Here is a 13,293-nt window from a genome sequence, read left to right on the forward strand (position 1 = left end):
AAAAGTATCTCCTTTCCCAGTTAAAATAACAAAAACGAGGTGTGGTGGGGACCGCTCTGCCAACTGGGGCGGCAACCTCGGTGCGGGGGCCTCCGCACCCCCCTGGACAGTCCGGGCACTGGGCACTGGCGGGCTCCCCCCATCGGAGCCCCCAGCCCTGACCCCTTGGGAGCACATGGCCTCCACGTCATGCCCTGTTGGGGTCCAACCCCAGGAGGTCCAGGGGTTCCCAAAGGTGTGGACGGAGTTGGCGAAGAAGGAATGACACAAAGAGCGTTCAGTTGATCAGCAGCCTAGCAAGGTTCTCTAGCCGGGTTCCAGCCAGGATCTCCAGCCAGGTTCTGTCTTATTTTTATTTTATTTTATTTTTATTTTTTTAGACAATGTGCTTTTAATCACACTTTCCCCAAAAGTATCTCCTTTCCCAGTTAAAATAGCAAAAACGAGGTGTGGTGGGGACCGCTCTGCCCCCAACTGGGGCGGCGACCTCGGTGCGGGGGTCTCCGCAGCCCCCTGGACAGTCCGGGCACTGGGCAATGGCGGGCTCCCCCCATCGGAGCTCCCAGCCCTGACCCCTTGGGAGCACATGGCCTCCACGTCTGCCGTGGGCGGCCACCCAGGGTGCGCCCTCAGGTGGACATGATGCCGTTCTTCTCGCCCTTGACCTTGAGGAACTCGGCCATGCTGGAGAAGTACTTCTGGTTGGCCTCAGCCACCTTCTTCTCGGCCGCTTGTGGGTTCACAACCTCCAGGCCCTGGAGCGGGGTGAAGGCCACACTGGAGACGGTGCCCGAGGAGCGGTCGCGGATGGTGGACTTCCCGCCGCACACCACACTCTGCTTCTGCAGGGTCCGCTGCAGCGTCTTGGAGATCCTGGCTTTGGTGGCCTCGTTCACCTGCGTCTGCCGCACGCGCCCACTGCCCGACTTGCCCAGGTGGCCCAGGCTGAAGCCCAGGTCCTCCTGGTAGGCGTCCTCCTCGATCTGGGGGAGGGCGAGGCATCTGGAGTCAGTCACCCTGATCAGCTAGAAGCCCCATCCTCTGTCCCACCAGCCAGTCCTGGGGCCCCAGTTCAGGCGCCCGTGGGCCCCGAGAGCAGTGAGCCTTGCTGAGGCCCCAGTAGCGGGGCCGTGAGGAGCTGGATCCTGTGACTGCTTCCCAAGCTGACAGGTGGGGGGGGTGTGTGCGGTTCTCATGGGACCAGGAGGGTGCTCGGATGAGACTGGGGAGGGCATGCGACCCAGGGCATGGGAAGGGCAGGGAGGAGGGGCCGGGGTGGCCGGCAGGGCCCAGACCAGGATCCTGGGTTGACGCAGAGCCTTGGGGTGAGGGGTCCGGGGCTGGGGGTGGTGTGAGTCCCTTGGGGCTGGGGGGCCAGGGAGGAGGCTGGGTGGTGCCCCAGATCCGAGGGGCCATAGACAGACAGCCATAGACAGGAGCACAGCAGGGGCGGGGCCGGCTGGGAGGGCCGGGGCCCACCTCTCCGAAGCTCATGCGGTTGGCCTGCTTCCGGATCTCCGTCAGCCCCAGCCGCTCCTTCATTTTGCGATACCTGAGGACAGGGCACCGATGCGCCCACTGCCCGACTTGCCCAGGTGGCCCAGGCTGAAGCCCAGGTCCTCCTGGTAGGCGTCTTCCTCGATCTCTCCGAAGCTCATGCGGTCGGCCTGCTTGCGGATCTCCGTCAGCCCCAGCCGCTCCTTCATTTTGCGATACCTGCGGCCGCCTCGCTTCTTGCGCTGCCCATCGAGGGGCGAGGGGCGCAGGCAGCGGCTTCACCTGCTTCACAGGGGGAGGCTCCTGCCACTTGTCGAACTTCCGCTCGATCTCGTCCTTGAGTTCGTAGCCCACCTGTGGGGCACGAGAGGGGCTGCGGCTGCTGGGACCTCAGCCGCCCCTGGCTCTTGGGGGCGAGCTCCACCCGAGACCCACCGATCCCCAACTGGTCCCCCGAGACAACTGTCTCCTCGACACCCGGACACCACAGCCCGAGAACACCTGCCCGCCCCAGCTCCCACCCTCGCTCCCCGCAGGTCAGCAAGGGGGGACGCCTGGGGGTCGGTCAGCCTCCGCCCCACTTCTCTCTGACCCCGCCCATCCCAAGGGCTCTTCTTCAGGGAAGACCCCAAATCGGCCTCTTCTCAGCGTGTCCAGAGTCCGAGCACCCCAAGGCCCACAGCCCCTGGTCTGCCCGCGGCCCCCTCCCAGGCTGGCTGTGCACCCGCCTCAGGGCCTTGGCACTGACCTCCCCAGTGCACACGAGGTTCGAGATCTGCCTGCCAACCTCACTCAGGTCCCCGTGAAGCCCTCCCTCCCTGGGACCCAACGCCCTCGCTTCTCTCCTGGCCCTGACCCGGCACACGGGACACACCCCAGGTTTACCTACTGTCTCCTCCCCCTCCAACTGGAATATAAATGCCCCGAGGCAGGGCCTTGGTCTGTGCTGCTCACCCCGCACCCCAGCCTCCAGACCAGGGGGCGCTTGGGAAGGGAAGAGGGAGAGAGGGGGAGAGAGAGAGCCTGGAGCCCTGGCTGCCGCCAGGCTGGGTGCTTGGGCAACAATGCACAAGACAGCAAGCGTCTCTCCTCTCTCGGAACAAGTCAGCCTAGAAGACGGGGGTAGGCTGGTGGGGGGACAGGTCCTAGCCCAGCAGCAAAGAATGGCGGCCCCCACCCCATCCCCAAAGGGTCCACGCGGGAGTCTCCGTCCCTGTGAACATGTCAGGTTAAGGTCAGGAGATGGGGAGAGATGGGGAGGGTGTGGGCCAGTCCCTCTCTGGCAGCTGGGAGGCCACACACTGGAGGGAGGGGCCTCTGGAAGTGGGAGGGCCCGGGACCCCCCCGCCCCCCGCCGGGGCCCAGAGGAACAACTCGGAGACACCTTGGTGTAACCCAGCAGAACCCATTCCGGACCCTGACCAAGGCCTGTGAGCTCCTGCCCCTGCGCTGCACTGAGCCACGGCGTCTGGTCACTTGCTAAGAGCAGCGGCGACAGGAAGCAGATGGGGGGGTTTGAGGGGGGGAGTTGATGGGGGTTGTGGGGGTGGTGACCTTGGGGCCACAGTAGACACCACCTTTCAGGACAATCGCTCTCCCTGGACAGCCCACAGCCCACAGCCCACGGGCTCAGACGCCGGCCCCTCACCTTCCCCTCCGTGCTCTCGTGGAAGCTGTCCACGCGGGCTGCCAGCGTGCACTTGGCGGCCACCAGGCGGGCCGCTTTCCGCCGGAGATCCGGGGGCATCACCGAGGCCACGGGGCTCCCGAACGCTAGCCCCCGGCCCGTTCCTGCCTGGCCGCGGCCACCCTCGTGCCGTGCGTCACTGTGACAGCGTGTTGCGGCAGCAAAGCATCGTCGCCAACGCTTTCTTCAAACTACTCTTTAAAAGCTTAACCTGGTTTGACAGACAACCTACTACACTGCTCCGGACGGGAAATATCACAGACCAAAGGCGAAGTGTGTTAGGATTAAAACAGGAAACGTGCAGGTAGCACTGAGAACACGAGAGAAAAGGCGGCCTGTGCCCTGGGGACACCACGATGCGCGTGGGAAACCTGTGGCCACAGGTCTCGTTAGTGATAGTTACACCAACAATGAAGTCAGCAGCAGCTGGAGCAGTGCAGACCTAGCCTGCCTCTACGGGGTCTGGTCTGGCCAGGCAGGAACCCTGTGAGTTAGGGGGGTCTTTGGGTTACAGGGTATCGGTCAACCCGGAGACGGGGCTCAGCCACGCTGCGTAACCAAGCCCAGCAGACTGTGAGCAGGGAGGCCTGGCTGGAGGTGCTGTGCATGTGTCACACATCGGTGCTGGGAGAGGACCGTGCCTGACGGCGGGCACTCCTGGGCCCTGCCCTCGGGCTTCTCCCCTGGGCTGACGTTACTGCCCTCTCCTGTGGTGAACTGTGACCCCGAGTGGGTCGCTGAGCCTGAGGGCGCCTTGGGGAAGCCCGGACGGGCAGGCTAAGGCTGACGTCACTTGTCAGGTGCGAGGCTGCCCGGATGAGTGGGCATCATGACGGAGAAGCAGGCTGTTCTCCCCACTTTACAGATGGAAAGACAGAGGCAGAGCTCAGGCCTCTTGCGTGAGGTCACCTAACCAGCAAGTGGTGCTGCCAGATCCCAACCCCAGCGCATGTGCCCCAGCGTCCCTGTTCTCACCCCCGCGCCACCGTCCCAGGGTCCCCACCAGCCCTCAGCCAATGGGAGGAGGCTCACCGGGGGCAGGGACTGCACGATGTCGCTGTGGTAGATGTAGCCGGTGTGGGGCAGCACGGAGGTGGACGAGAAGCCCGACAGCGTCTTGCGCTGGGCCCCCAGCAGCATGATGTTGCAGGCGGGCATCTTGGAGAGGTTGGTCAGGCCGCCGGCCACCCCTGCAGCGGGCGGGGGAAGAAGGGGAGGCGGTGAGGAGAGCAGGGCCATTTGTCCATGTGCCTTTACCGAGTCTCTGGTTGGATGCCATGGTGGCCCCGCCAGGGAGGGCCTCTCATTTCAGAGGGGGGATGTGGAGGAAGCTCAGAGAGGTCAGCAACTTGCCTGAGGGTGCACAGCGAGCAAATGGCCCGAAAAGAGCCTAACTCAAGTCGGAGAAGCAGCACAGCCTGCCTCGGGGCGTGCCAACCACAGGGCCTGGTGTGCAGCACCGGGGTTCCCTGAGCTGGTCTGCAGCGGGGGCAGGAAGAGGGCTCTCTGAGGGAAATACCTCCACCGCTGAGGGGCCTGCTGTGAGCTGGCTGGTGCTGGGTGTCTTTAAGGGAAACTGTCATCAACCACAGGAACCACTAAAGTGAGCCTCAAACACAGCGCGCCAACCCACTGGGGGCAGAACAGCCCCGAGAGGCCATCGCAATCCTATGTGGAGGAAGCTCAGAGAGGTGAGCAACTTGCCTGAGGGTGCATAGCGAGCAAATGGCCCAAGAGGAACCTAACTCAAGTCGGAGAAGCAGCACAGCCCGCCTGGGGCGTGCCAACCACAGGGCCTGGTGTGCAGCACTGGGGTTCCCTGAGCTGGTCTGCAGGGGGTGCGGGAAGAGGGCTCTCTGAGGGAAATACCTCCACCGCTGAGGGGCCTGCTGTGAGCTGGCTGGTGCTGGGTGTCTTTAAGGGAAACTGTCATCAACCACAGGAACCACTAAAGTGAGCCTCAAACACAGCGCGCCAACCCACTGGGGGCAGAACAGCCCCGAGAGGCCATCGCAATCCCCACGGTGCCTTTCGTGGCCAAAGGGCCTCTGCAGGCCATTACGTCAAAGACCCCGAATTGGGGTGATTGCCCTGGAGGAGCCGGGCTCAATGCCCCCACAAAGGGCCCTTCAAGGTGGAAGAGGAAGGCGGTGTCAGTCACAGACGTGACTGACAAAGTGAGCAGGAGGGCGGGGGCACGAGCAAGGGACGCGGGCGCCTCCAGAGGCGGGAACAGGCCAGGAGATAGTCCTCCGGAGCCTCCGTGAAGGAATGTCCAGAATCACGAGGTGACGGAGAGGGTGGGGGCTGCTTAAGGAGCTCGGTTTGTCTGCAGGCCATTACGTCAAAGATCCTGAATTGGGGTGATTGCCCTGGAGGAGCCGGGCTCAATGCCCCCACAAAGGGCCCTTCAAGGTGGAAGAGGAAGGCGGTGTCAGTCACAGACGTGAGAGCAAAGTGAGCAGGAGGGAGGGGCACGAGCAAGGGACGCGGGCGCCCCCAGAGGTGGGAACAGGCCAGGAGCCAGTCCTCCAGAGCCTCCGTGAAGGAATGTCCAGAATCACGAGGTGACGGAGAGGGTGGGGGCTGCTTAAGGAGCTCGGTTTGTGGTCATTTGTCGCAGCCGCCACAGGAAACCAGCGCACCCCAGCCACCCCTGGGGAAACGGAGGCACGCGAGGTCGCCTGCCCAAGGCAGCGAGGCCAGTGGGAGGGAGCAGGACCCCACACTGAGTTCCCACCTGCGACTGCACACACCTGCCCTGAAGGCGGCTGCGAGGGGCCCAGCTCTGGCCCCAAACTTCACCTGTTGGCGTCCTCACCCCACCCCGTGCTCAGAATGAGACGTATCTGGAAGTGGGGCCCATAAAGAGGTGATTAAAGTGACGTGACATCACAGGATTGGCCCCAATTAAATCTGACTGGTGCCCTTAAAAGGAGGTTGGGACACGGACACACACAGAGGGACGGCCATGTGACCGCACGGGGAGCCGGTGTCTACATCCTTAGGGGGACCAGCCCTGCCCGCACCGAGATCTTGGGCCCCAGCCGGCAGGACAGGGCGACAATAAGTCTCAGTGGTTGAAGCCTTTCTGGTGGCAGACCAGGCCCGAAAACACAGCTGCTTTACCCAACACCCTGCGAGTGTTTCTGGTTAAAGGGGCCAGGAGCCCAGGAGCGGGAACCCCCCTACAGTGGGGACCCCCTGCCAGGACCAGGCCCCATCTCGCGGAGGACACAGGCCCCCCTCCCGGCCCCGGGCTCACCCATGATCTTGGCGGCCGTGGACGCCCCGATGATGATGGAGAGGTTGGGCGCGATGAAGGACATGCGGGACTCCACGTACTCGTAGATGCGGTGCTTGGAGGCGTTCAGCTCCAGCGCCATGTCGCAGGCCTCCTCCAGCCGCTCCAGCTCCTCCTCCGACAGCTGCTGCCTGCAGGGAAGGGGGGACCACATGGCTGGGACCCCGGACAGACCCAGCCCCCTGGGTTCCCTGCCTGACTGCTGTGGGAGCCCCGCCCCCAGCTGTGTGCACATGCGTGTTTGTGTGCACGCATGCAGGCGTGTGCAGCCTCAGGACAATCACCCCTCGGCAGTGGCAAGCGGGGGGGCCTGCTGTTACCCCGCAGAGAGCTCGGTCCAGCCTGTGGCTTTGGCCTTTGACCTGTGCATGCACCTTCCTTCTCCCCGACAGGAGCTGAGAGGGCAGGGCCACCTCCAAGCTGCTAGTTCTGTAACCCCATCCGGGGACCTGCCAACGCTTGTTCACTTGTTCGAGGACCAGGATGACAGCCCGAGGGAGAGCCCCATCCCACAGGACCAGGCTGGCTTCTCACTCAGTGGGGACCCCGAGCCCAGCCTGCTGCCTGGCTGGCACTGAAGTGAACTGTCCCCCGAGACCGACACCTGTGCCACTGGGACCCCAGGATCGCGCCTGCTGCCAGCTGGGCCCAGCGCCTCCTCCCCTCCCGGCGGCGTACGCACCCCTGGGTGGTGGAGGCGGTCACGCTGACCACCATGATGGTGGCGTTGGTCAGGATCTGCTGCAGGTTCTCGTTGTTCTTGCACTTGTCCAGGCTGTTGCCCAGCTCCTGGGGGTGAGGAGGCGGCGATGGACAGGCGGCACGGAGGCCTGGGGAGGCCCCAGACCCTCTTGCTCCTGCCCCCGCTCGGTCCCTTCCGGGTGCGGGGAAGCTGGGGTCTGTGCGCAGGTGCCTCTCCCGCCCCCACCGGCTCCGAGCGTCAGTGCTCCAAGCACCAGCTCCGCCTGCCCCGTGTGGCTGATGCAGAACGGACTGGAGCAACTGGCCACTCAGAGCGCCAATCTGACCATCTAACTCCCTGCACGGACGCCCCTGGCCGCCGCCCTCACCTCGGGGACACGTGGGAGCCTCCGGGCGGGCGTCCCTGCCTTCACCTCTGGGGCTTAGAGATCAGGTGTGACCAGACCTTGTCAACTCGCCTCCTCACTTCCTGTTCCTCGTTCCCTGAACCCGCAGGGCTCCTTACCCTCTCGGGGTCCTGACACTTCACGCTCTTCCCCCGAATCTCTGCACAGCTGCCCCTTGTCAGCTCTCCACACCCCCTGCTCCGTCCACCAGAGGGAGTGGGCGCCCCTCATCTCCCTCCCGCTCCCTGGGCCACTACCCCCTCGGGAGACCCCTCTCCGGAGAGCCAGGGAGCCGAGGGTGGGGCGGAGGAGCCGTGAGAACCTCCTTTCCAGGCTCCACAGCTGGCAGCAGCTGGACCCGCCGTCAGTCACCCCTCCAGAGCCTCCAAGCCCCGAGGGCGAGGGAGGCGGCTGGGGCCTCCGTCGTCACTAACTGAGCTTGTCCCCTTGTCCCCTGCTCCTGTGCTCACCCCCCCCAGGGTCCCAGGGCGGGGCCTGCCTCCCCCCCACACGGAGCCCACCCGCACCCACCTTGACCGTACGGATGTAATCCAGTGCGTTGGGGACCAGCGACTCCAGCTCGGGGAAGCGCTTCGAGTACTTGTCCCGGATGAACTTGTGGATGATGTCTGAGGTGGGCGGGGCGGGAGGCATCTGATGAGGGGACAGGCGGACGGCTGGCTGTCCCCCACATCCACTTCCCCCTCTCACTTTAGTAACCGAACCCCTGAGCTTCGCGGGGCGCAAGGACACAAAGAATAAAGGGCCCACTTCCTGCTCCCTCGCTGCTGGACAGGCCGGAATGAGCTAGTTCTGGTCTAGAGGTGACACGTGCAGCCTCCAGGGCACCCCTTGAAGAGGAGAGCTGTGCCCTCTGCTCTGCCCTGTCTTGCTGGTGGGGATGTGGAGGCGATGGCTGGATGTGGGCAGTCACCTTGGACCACGAAACAGGCAGCAGATCAACAAGATAACAAGAGCCTGGCCTGGCCGGTGTGGCTCAGGCTCAGTGGTTGAGCGTTGACCCATGAACCAAAAGGTCCCTGGTTCGATTCCCGGTCAGGGCACATGCCCAGGTTGTGGGCTCCATCCCCGGTTTGGGGGCGGGGAACACAGGAGGCAGCCAATCGATGTCTCTCTCATTCATGTTCCTATCTCTCTGTCCCTCTCTCTCTAAAAATCAATAAAAACATATTTAAGAAAATAAATAAATGAAGAGCCTGGGCAGCAGACACTCCGACACCAGGGCCCCAGCCTGGACTTCCACGCGAGGGGGAAGTGCACTTCCTTCTTCGTTCAGCCCCTGCCACAGCAGCAGAGGCCGGACTCAGGCAATAGGAGGGGCTCGGGGAGCGGCCAGCGGGATCCTGCCTGTTCCCCCCCCCCCCCCCCCCCAAGAAAGTAAATAAATAAAGAGCCTGGGCAGCAGACACTCCGACACCAGGGCCCCAGCCTGGACTTCCACGCGAGGGGGAAGTGCACTTCCTTCTTCGTTCAGCCCCTGCCACAGCAGCAGAGGCCGGACTCAGGCAATAGGAGGGGCTCGGGGAGCGGCCAGCGGGATCCTGCCTGTTCCCCCCCCCCCCCACCAATAGGTCCTTTTCTCAGTGTGCCTTTCTGTGATACGCTTCTTTGTCAGCAACTTTGTGACTCGAGGTAGGAAATGGTTAGGCAGACATTCAGGTGCATTTCTGGGCCTCTGGGGATCTCGGTGCAGAAATACAGGAGAGCAGGATTCTGCACGTGGGTGGGCCTAGCCTGTGTGTGGAAGAGAACATGGTGCGGGGAGGCTAGCTGACAGGCAGGACGGCCAGAGGACTTCAGGTCCTGAGTTGGGCCTCAGTTCTCAGCCAGAGTCTCCACGGAAGTGAGGGCATTAGAACTCAGCACGCCCTGCCCTTCTGAGCACCCTCACGTCTGTGCACTGGACCCACCACGTTGGTTCACTGCTAAGTTTTGAACAGGCCTGCCTGCTACTAGGCTCCTCTATCACTTCTCCCTGCCCCTCTATTCCACCTCACCTTGTCCCCTCTATTCTGCTTCCTCCCACAAATCTCATTTGTTTCTAATGCTTTGAGTTCCTTTAAGGAGAGAGAAATGCTTGTTCTTCTGAAATCAGAGATAAGAGCAGTGGTTCTCCGCCTTCTGGCCCTTTAAATACAGTTCCTCATGTTGTGACCCAACCATAAAATTATTTTCGTTGCTACTTCATAACTGTAATGTTGCTACTGTTATGAATCATAATGTAAATATCTGATATGCAGGATGGTCTCAGGCGACCCCTGTGAAAGGGTCGTTCGACCGCCAAAGGGGTCGAGACCCACAAGTTGAGAACCGCCAATTTAAAGAAAATGTGGAATGGGGGTTGGGAGGCTGGGTGGAAAAGGTGAAGGGACTAAGAAGTACAAATTGGCAGTTACAGAACAGTCAGGGGGAGCCCGGCCGGCGTGGCTCAGGGGTTGAGCGTCGGCCAATGAACCAGGAGGTCAGGGTTCGATTCCCGGTCAAGGGCACATGCCCGGTTTTCGGGCTGGATCCCAGTGATTCTCTCTCATCTCTGATGTTTCTCTCTCTCTCTCTCTCTCTCTCTCTCTCTCTCTCTCTCCCCCTTTCTCTGGCACATCCCCAGTAGGGGGTGTGCAGGAGGCAGCTGATCAATGTTTCTCTCTCTTCGATGTTTCTGGCTCTCTATCCCTCTCCCTTCCTCTCTGTAAAAAAATCAATAAAATATGTATATATATAAAAAGAAGTACAAATTGGCAGTTACAGAACAATCAGGGGGAGCCCGGCCGGCATGGCTCAGTGGTTGAGCCTCAGCCAATGAACCAGGAGGCCACAGTTCGATTCCCGGTCAAAGGCACATGCCTGGTTTTCGGGCTGGATCCCAGTGATTCTCTCTCATCACTGATGTTTCTAAACATCACTGATGTTTTTATCTCTCTCTCCTTCTCCCTTCCTCTCTGAAATCAACAAAATATATATTTAAAAAACCCACACACACATAAAAAAAAAACCCCACACAAAAACAAAATAGTCAGGGGGATGCAGATAAAAAAATATTGTAACAACTGTGGATGGTGCCAAGTGGGCACTAGACTTATCAGGGGGGTCACTCTGTAAGGTCTATGTGTATCCACTATGCTGTACACCTGAAACTAACATAATACTGTATGTCAACTGTAATTGAAAAATAAAAAATAAAACCGGGTGCTAAAAAAAACAACCAAACAAAAAATGTGAAGTAAACAGGACAAGTAGCGAAACCCCAGGAACTGGTCATGTGACCGCTTAGAAACCCGGACAGAAGTCCTAGGCGAATGGTGAACACTGTAAAATGCAGCATCTTTTCGGGAGAGAAGGGGACCGGGCTGGGATGGAGGAGAAGAGGGCTCGAAAAGGCCGGGAGGGGGAGTGACCCAGCTTTCAAAGCCACAAGCAGTGCAAGGCGGGGGACCAGGCGGTGGGCGAGGCCGAGGGGAGGCAGGGGGTACCTTCCGAAGCTTTGGCTTGCTTGCTGATGTACTCCTCGATCTTCATCATGATCTCAGCAAACTGGGGAGGAGAGGCAGGTCAGCTCCCAGGATGGCCGGAGAGAGGCCCTGCCCGCCGCGCCCTCCGAGCTCCCGCCCGAGGCCGCTCACCATCTTGCTGTCCCACAGCTTGGCGATGCTCTTGACCGAATCCCCGGAAAGATCCAGCTGTGTCTCCTCCTGCACATCCTCGATCGCCGGCTCCTCTTCCTCCTCCCCATAGCTTCCTCCTTCCTCCTCTTCCGCCGCCTCCTCGAGGTCGGCCAGGAGCTCGTCTGCCAGAGACATCCCGAGGCCTACTGGGGGAGAGCAGGGGTCCCCTCATTACCGAGAGGGGCTCCCCCCCAGGAGGCCCTGGTCCATCCTCGTCCGCCCCACTAGCACGCAGGCTCCACAAGGACCGGCATTTTCATCTGCGTTGCTCTCCAGTTCCTCACTGTGCATGGCACATAGTAGGTGCTCAATAAACACCTACTGCATTAACCTGTGAACAAACCCCCCTGAACCCAGATAATCTCCAGCCACAACTCACACCACCTACCCTCTCACAGTCACTTCACTGATAAGACACAGCAACCTCCCTCATTAAGGCTTAAAAGATACATCCTCCCGCCCGGCCCGTGTGGCTCAGTGGTTGAGTGTCGACCTATGAACCAGGAGGTCGGGGCACATGCCCGGGTTGTGGGCTTGATTCCCAGAGTGGGGTGTGCAGGAGGCAGCCAATCCATGATTCTCATTGATGTTTTCTCTCTAGCTCTCTCCCTTCCTCTCTGAAATCAATAAAAATGTATTTAAAAAAAAAAAAAGAAACATCGGGTAAATGAATCAACAATTTCATTTAGTCGTTACACCCACCACATTATGGTCTCTTTTCTCCAGGTCTTTGAATAGATTATTTTCCATATATGGTAGAGGCATAAACATTATGTCTGGCGACGTGGTGGGTTTTCTGTGACACCTGCCCCCCCAACCCCACCCCAGCAAGACTGGATCCTACTCCCGTTTGTACATCTATGAACTCACTCCATTGCCTCAACACTTAAGAGACCCTAAATTCCTAACATTTGTCATCCTGTGCACTGAGGGGTCTCGGGTTCGAGTCCCGGTCAAGGGCTTGTCCCTGGGTTGCACGTTGGATCTCTGTCGGGATGCGTGTGGGAGGCAGCCAATAGATGCGTCTCTCTCACATTGATGTTTAGACTCTCTCTCTCTCTCTCTCTCTCTCTCTCTGTTGATGTTTAGACTCTCTCTCTCTCTCTCCCCTCTCTCCCTTCCACTGTCTCTAAAAAGCAACAGGGAAAAAGCTCTCTGGTGAGGATTAACAACAATAAAGTTAAATTTCTAACACTTTGGGTGTTTTTTTTTAAAATATATATTTTATTGATTTCAGAGAGGAAGGGAGAGGGAGATAGAAACATCCATAATGAGAGAGAATCATTGATCGGCTGCCTCCTGCACGCCCCCTACAGGGGATCGAGCCCGCAACCCGGGCCTGTGCCCTGACCTGGAATCGAACCCGGGACCCTTCCGTCTGCAGGCCAGCGCTCTATCCACTGAGCCACACCGGCCAGGGCTCTAACACTCTGGTTAAGGCCCGTCTTCCCCATGAAGCTCCCGTTTCCTTGAGAACAGGGCCCGTTTCACTGTTCACTCTACCCCAGCGCCCGGCCGGGAGCAGGTACCAGGACGTCGCCTGACCCCCACCTGCCACCATCACCTTTAGGGGCTCAGCCCCTCCTCAGCCTCCCGTTCACGCCTGGTACCCCGGATCCCTGACCCCCGCACCCCGCTCTCGGCGGCACCCCATATACTTGTGATTGAGCCGTGACTTCACCCGTCCCCCCCAGGCCAGTGGTTCTCAACCTTCCTCATGCCGCGACCCTTTAATACAGTTCCTCATGTGGTGCTGACCCCCAACCATAAAATTATTTTCGTGGCTACTCATTCACTGTAATTTTGCTACTGTTATGAGTCGTCCTGTAAATATCTGCTATGCAGGCTGTATTTTCATTGTTACAAATTAAACATAATGAGAGCATAGTGATTCATCACAAAAACAATATGGAATTATATATGTTTTCCGATGGTCTTAGGCGACCCCTGTGAAAGGGTCCTTCGATCCCCAAAGGGGTCGCGACCCCCAGGTTGAGAACCGCTGCCCCAGGCGGAGAGCGCCGAGGGCAGGGGGTG

At 60.1% G+C, this 13,293-nt stretch overlaps 1 protein-coding gene across 1 annotated transcript; it reads right to left on the minus strand.

Annotated features, from left to right (window-relative positions):
• Nucleotides 1-375: 375 nt before the first annotated feature.
• Nucleotides 376-11,619, minus strand: PRPF31 (pre-mRNA processing factor 31). Its single transcript, XM_014528102.1, is given in 11 exon segments — nt 376-983; nt 1,480-1,552; nt 1,717-1,754; nt 1,756-1,851; nt 3,146-3,243; nt 4,225-4,374; nt 6,450-6,619; nt 7,171-7,277; nt 8,108-8,357; nt 11,004-11,125; nt 11,215-11,619. Coding segments are annotated over 11 exon segments (1,635 nt in total). The 5' UTR covers nt 11,392-11,619; the 3' UTR covers nt 376-629.
• Between the last annotated feature and the right edge of the window lie 1,674 nt (nt 11,620-13,293).

Source organism: Myotis brandtii, unplaced genomic scaffold (genome assembly GCF_000412655.1).
Source record: "Myotis brandtii unplaced genomic scaffold, ASM41265v1 scaffold619, whole genome shotgun sequence".
In the NCBI taxonomy this organism is placed as follows: domain Eukaryota; kingdom Metazoa; phylum Chordata; class Mammalia; order Chiroptera; family Vespertilionidae; genus Myotis; species Myotis brandtii.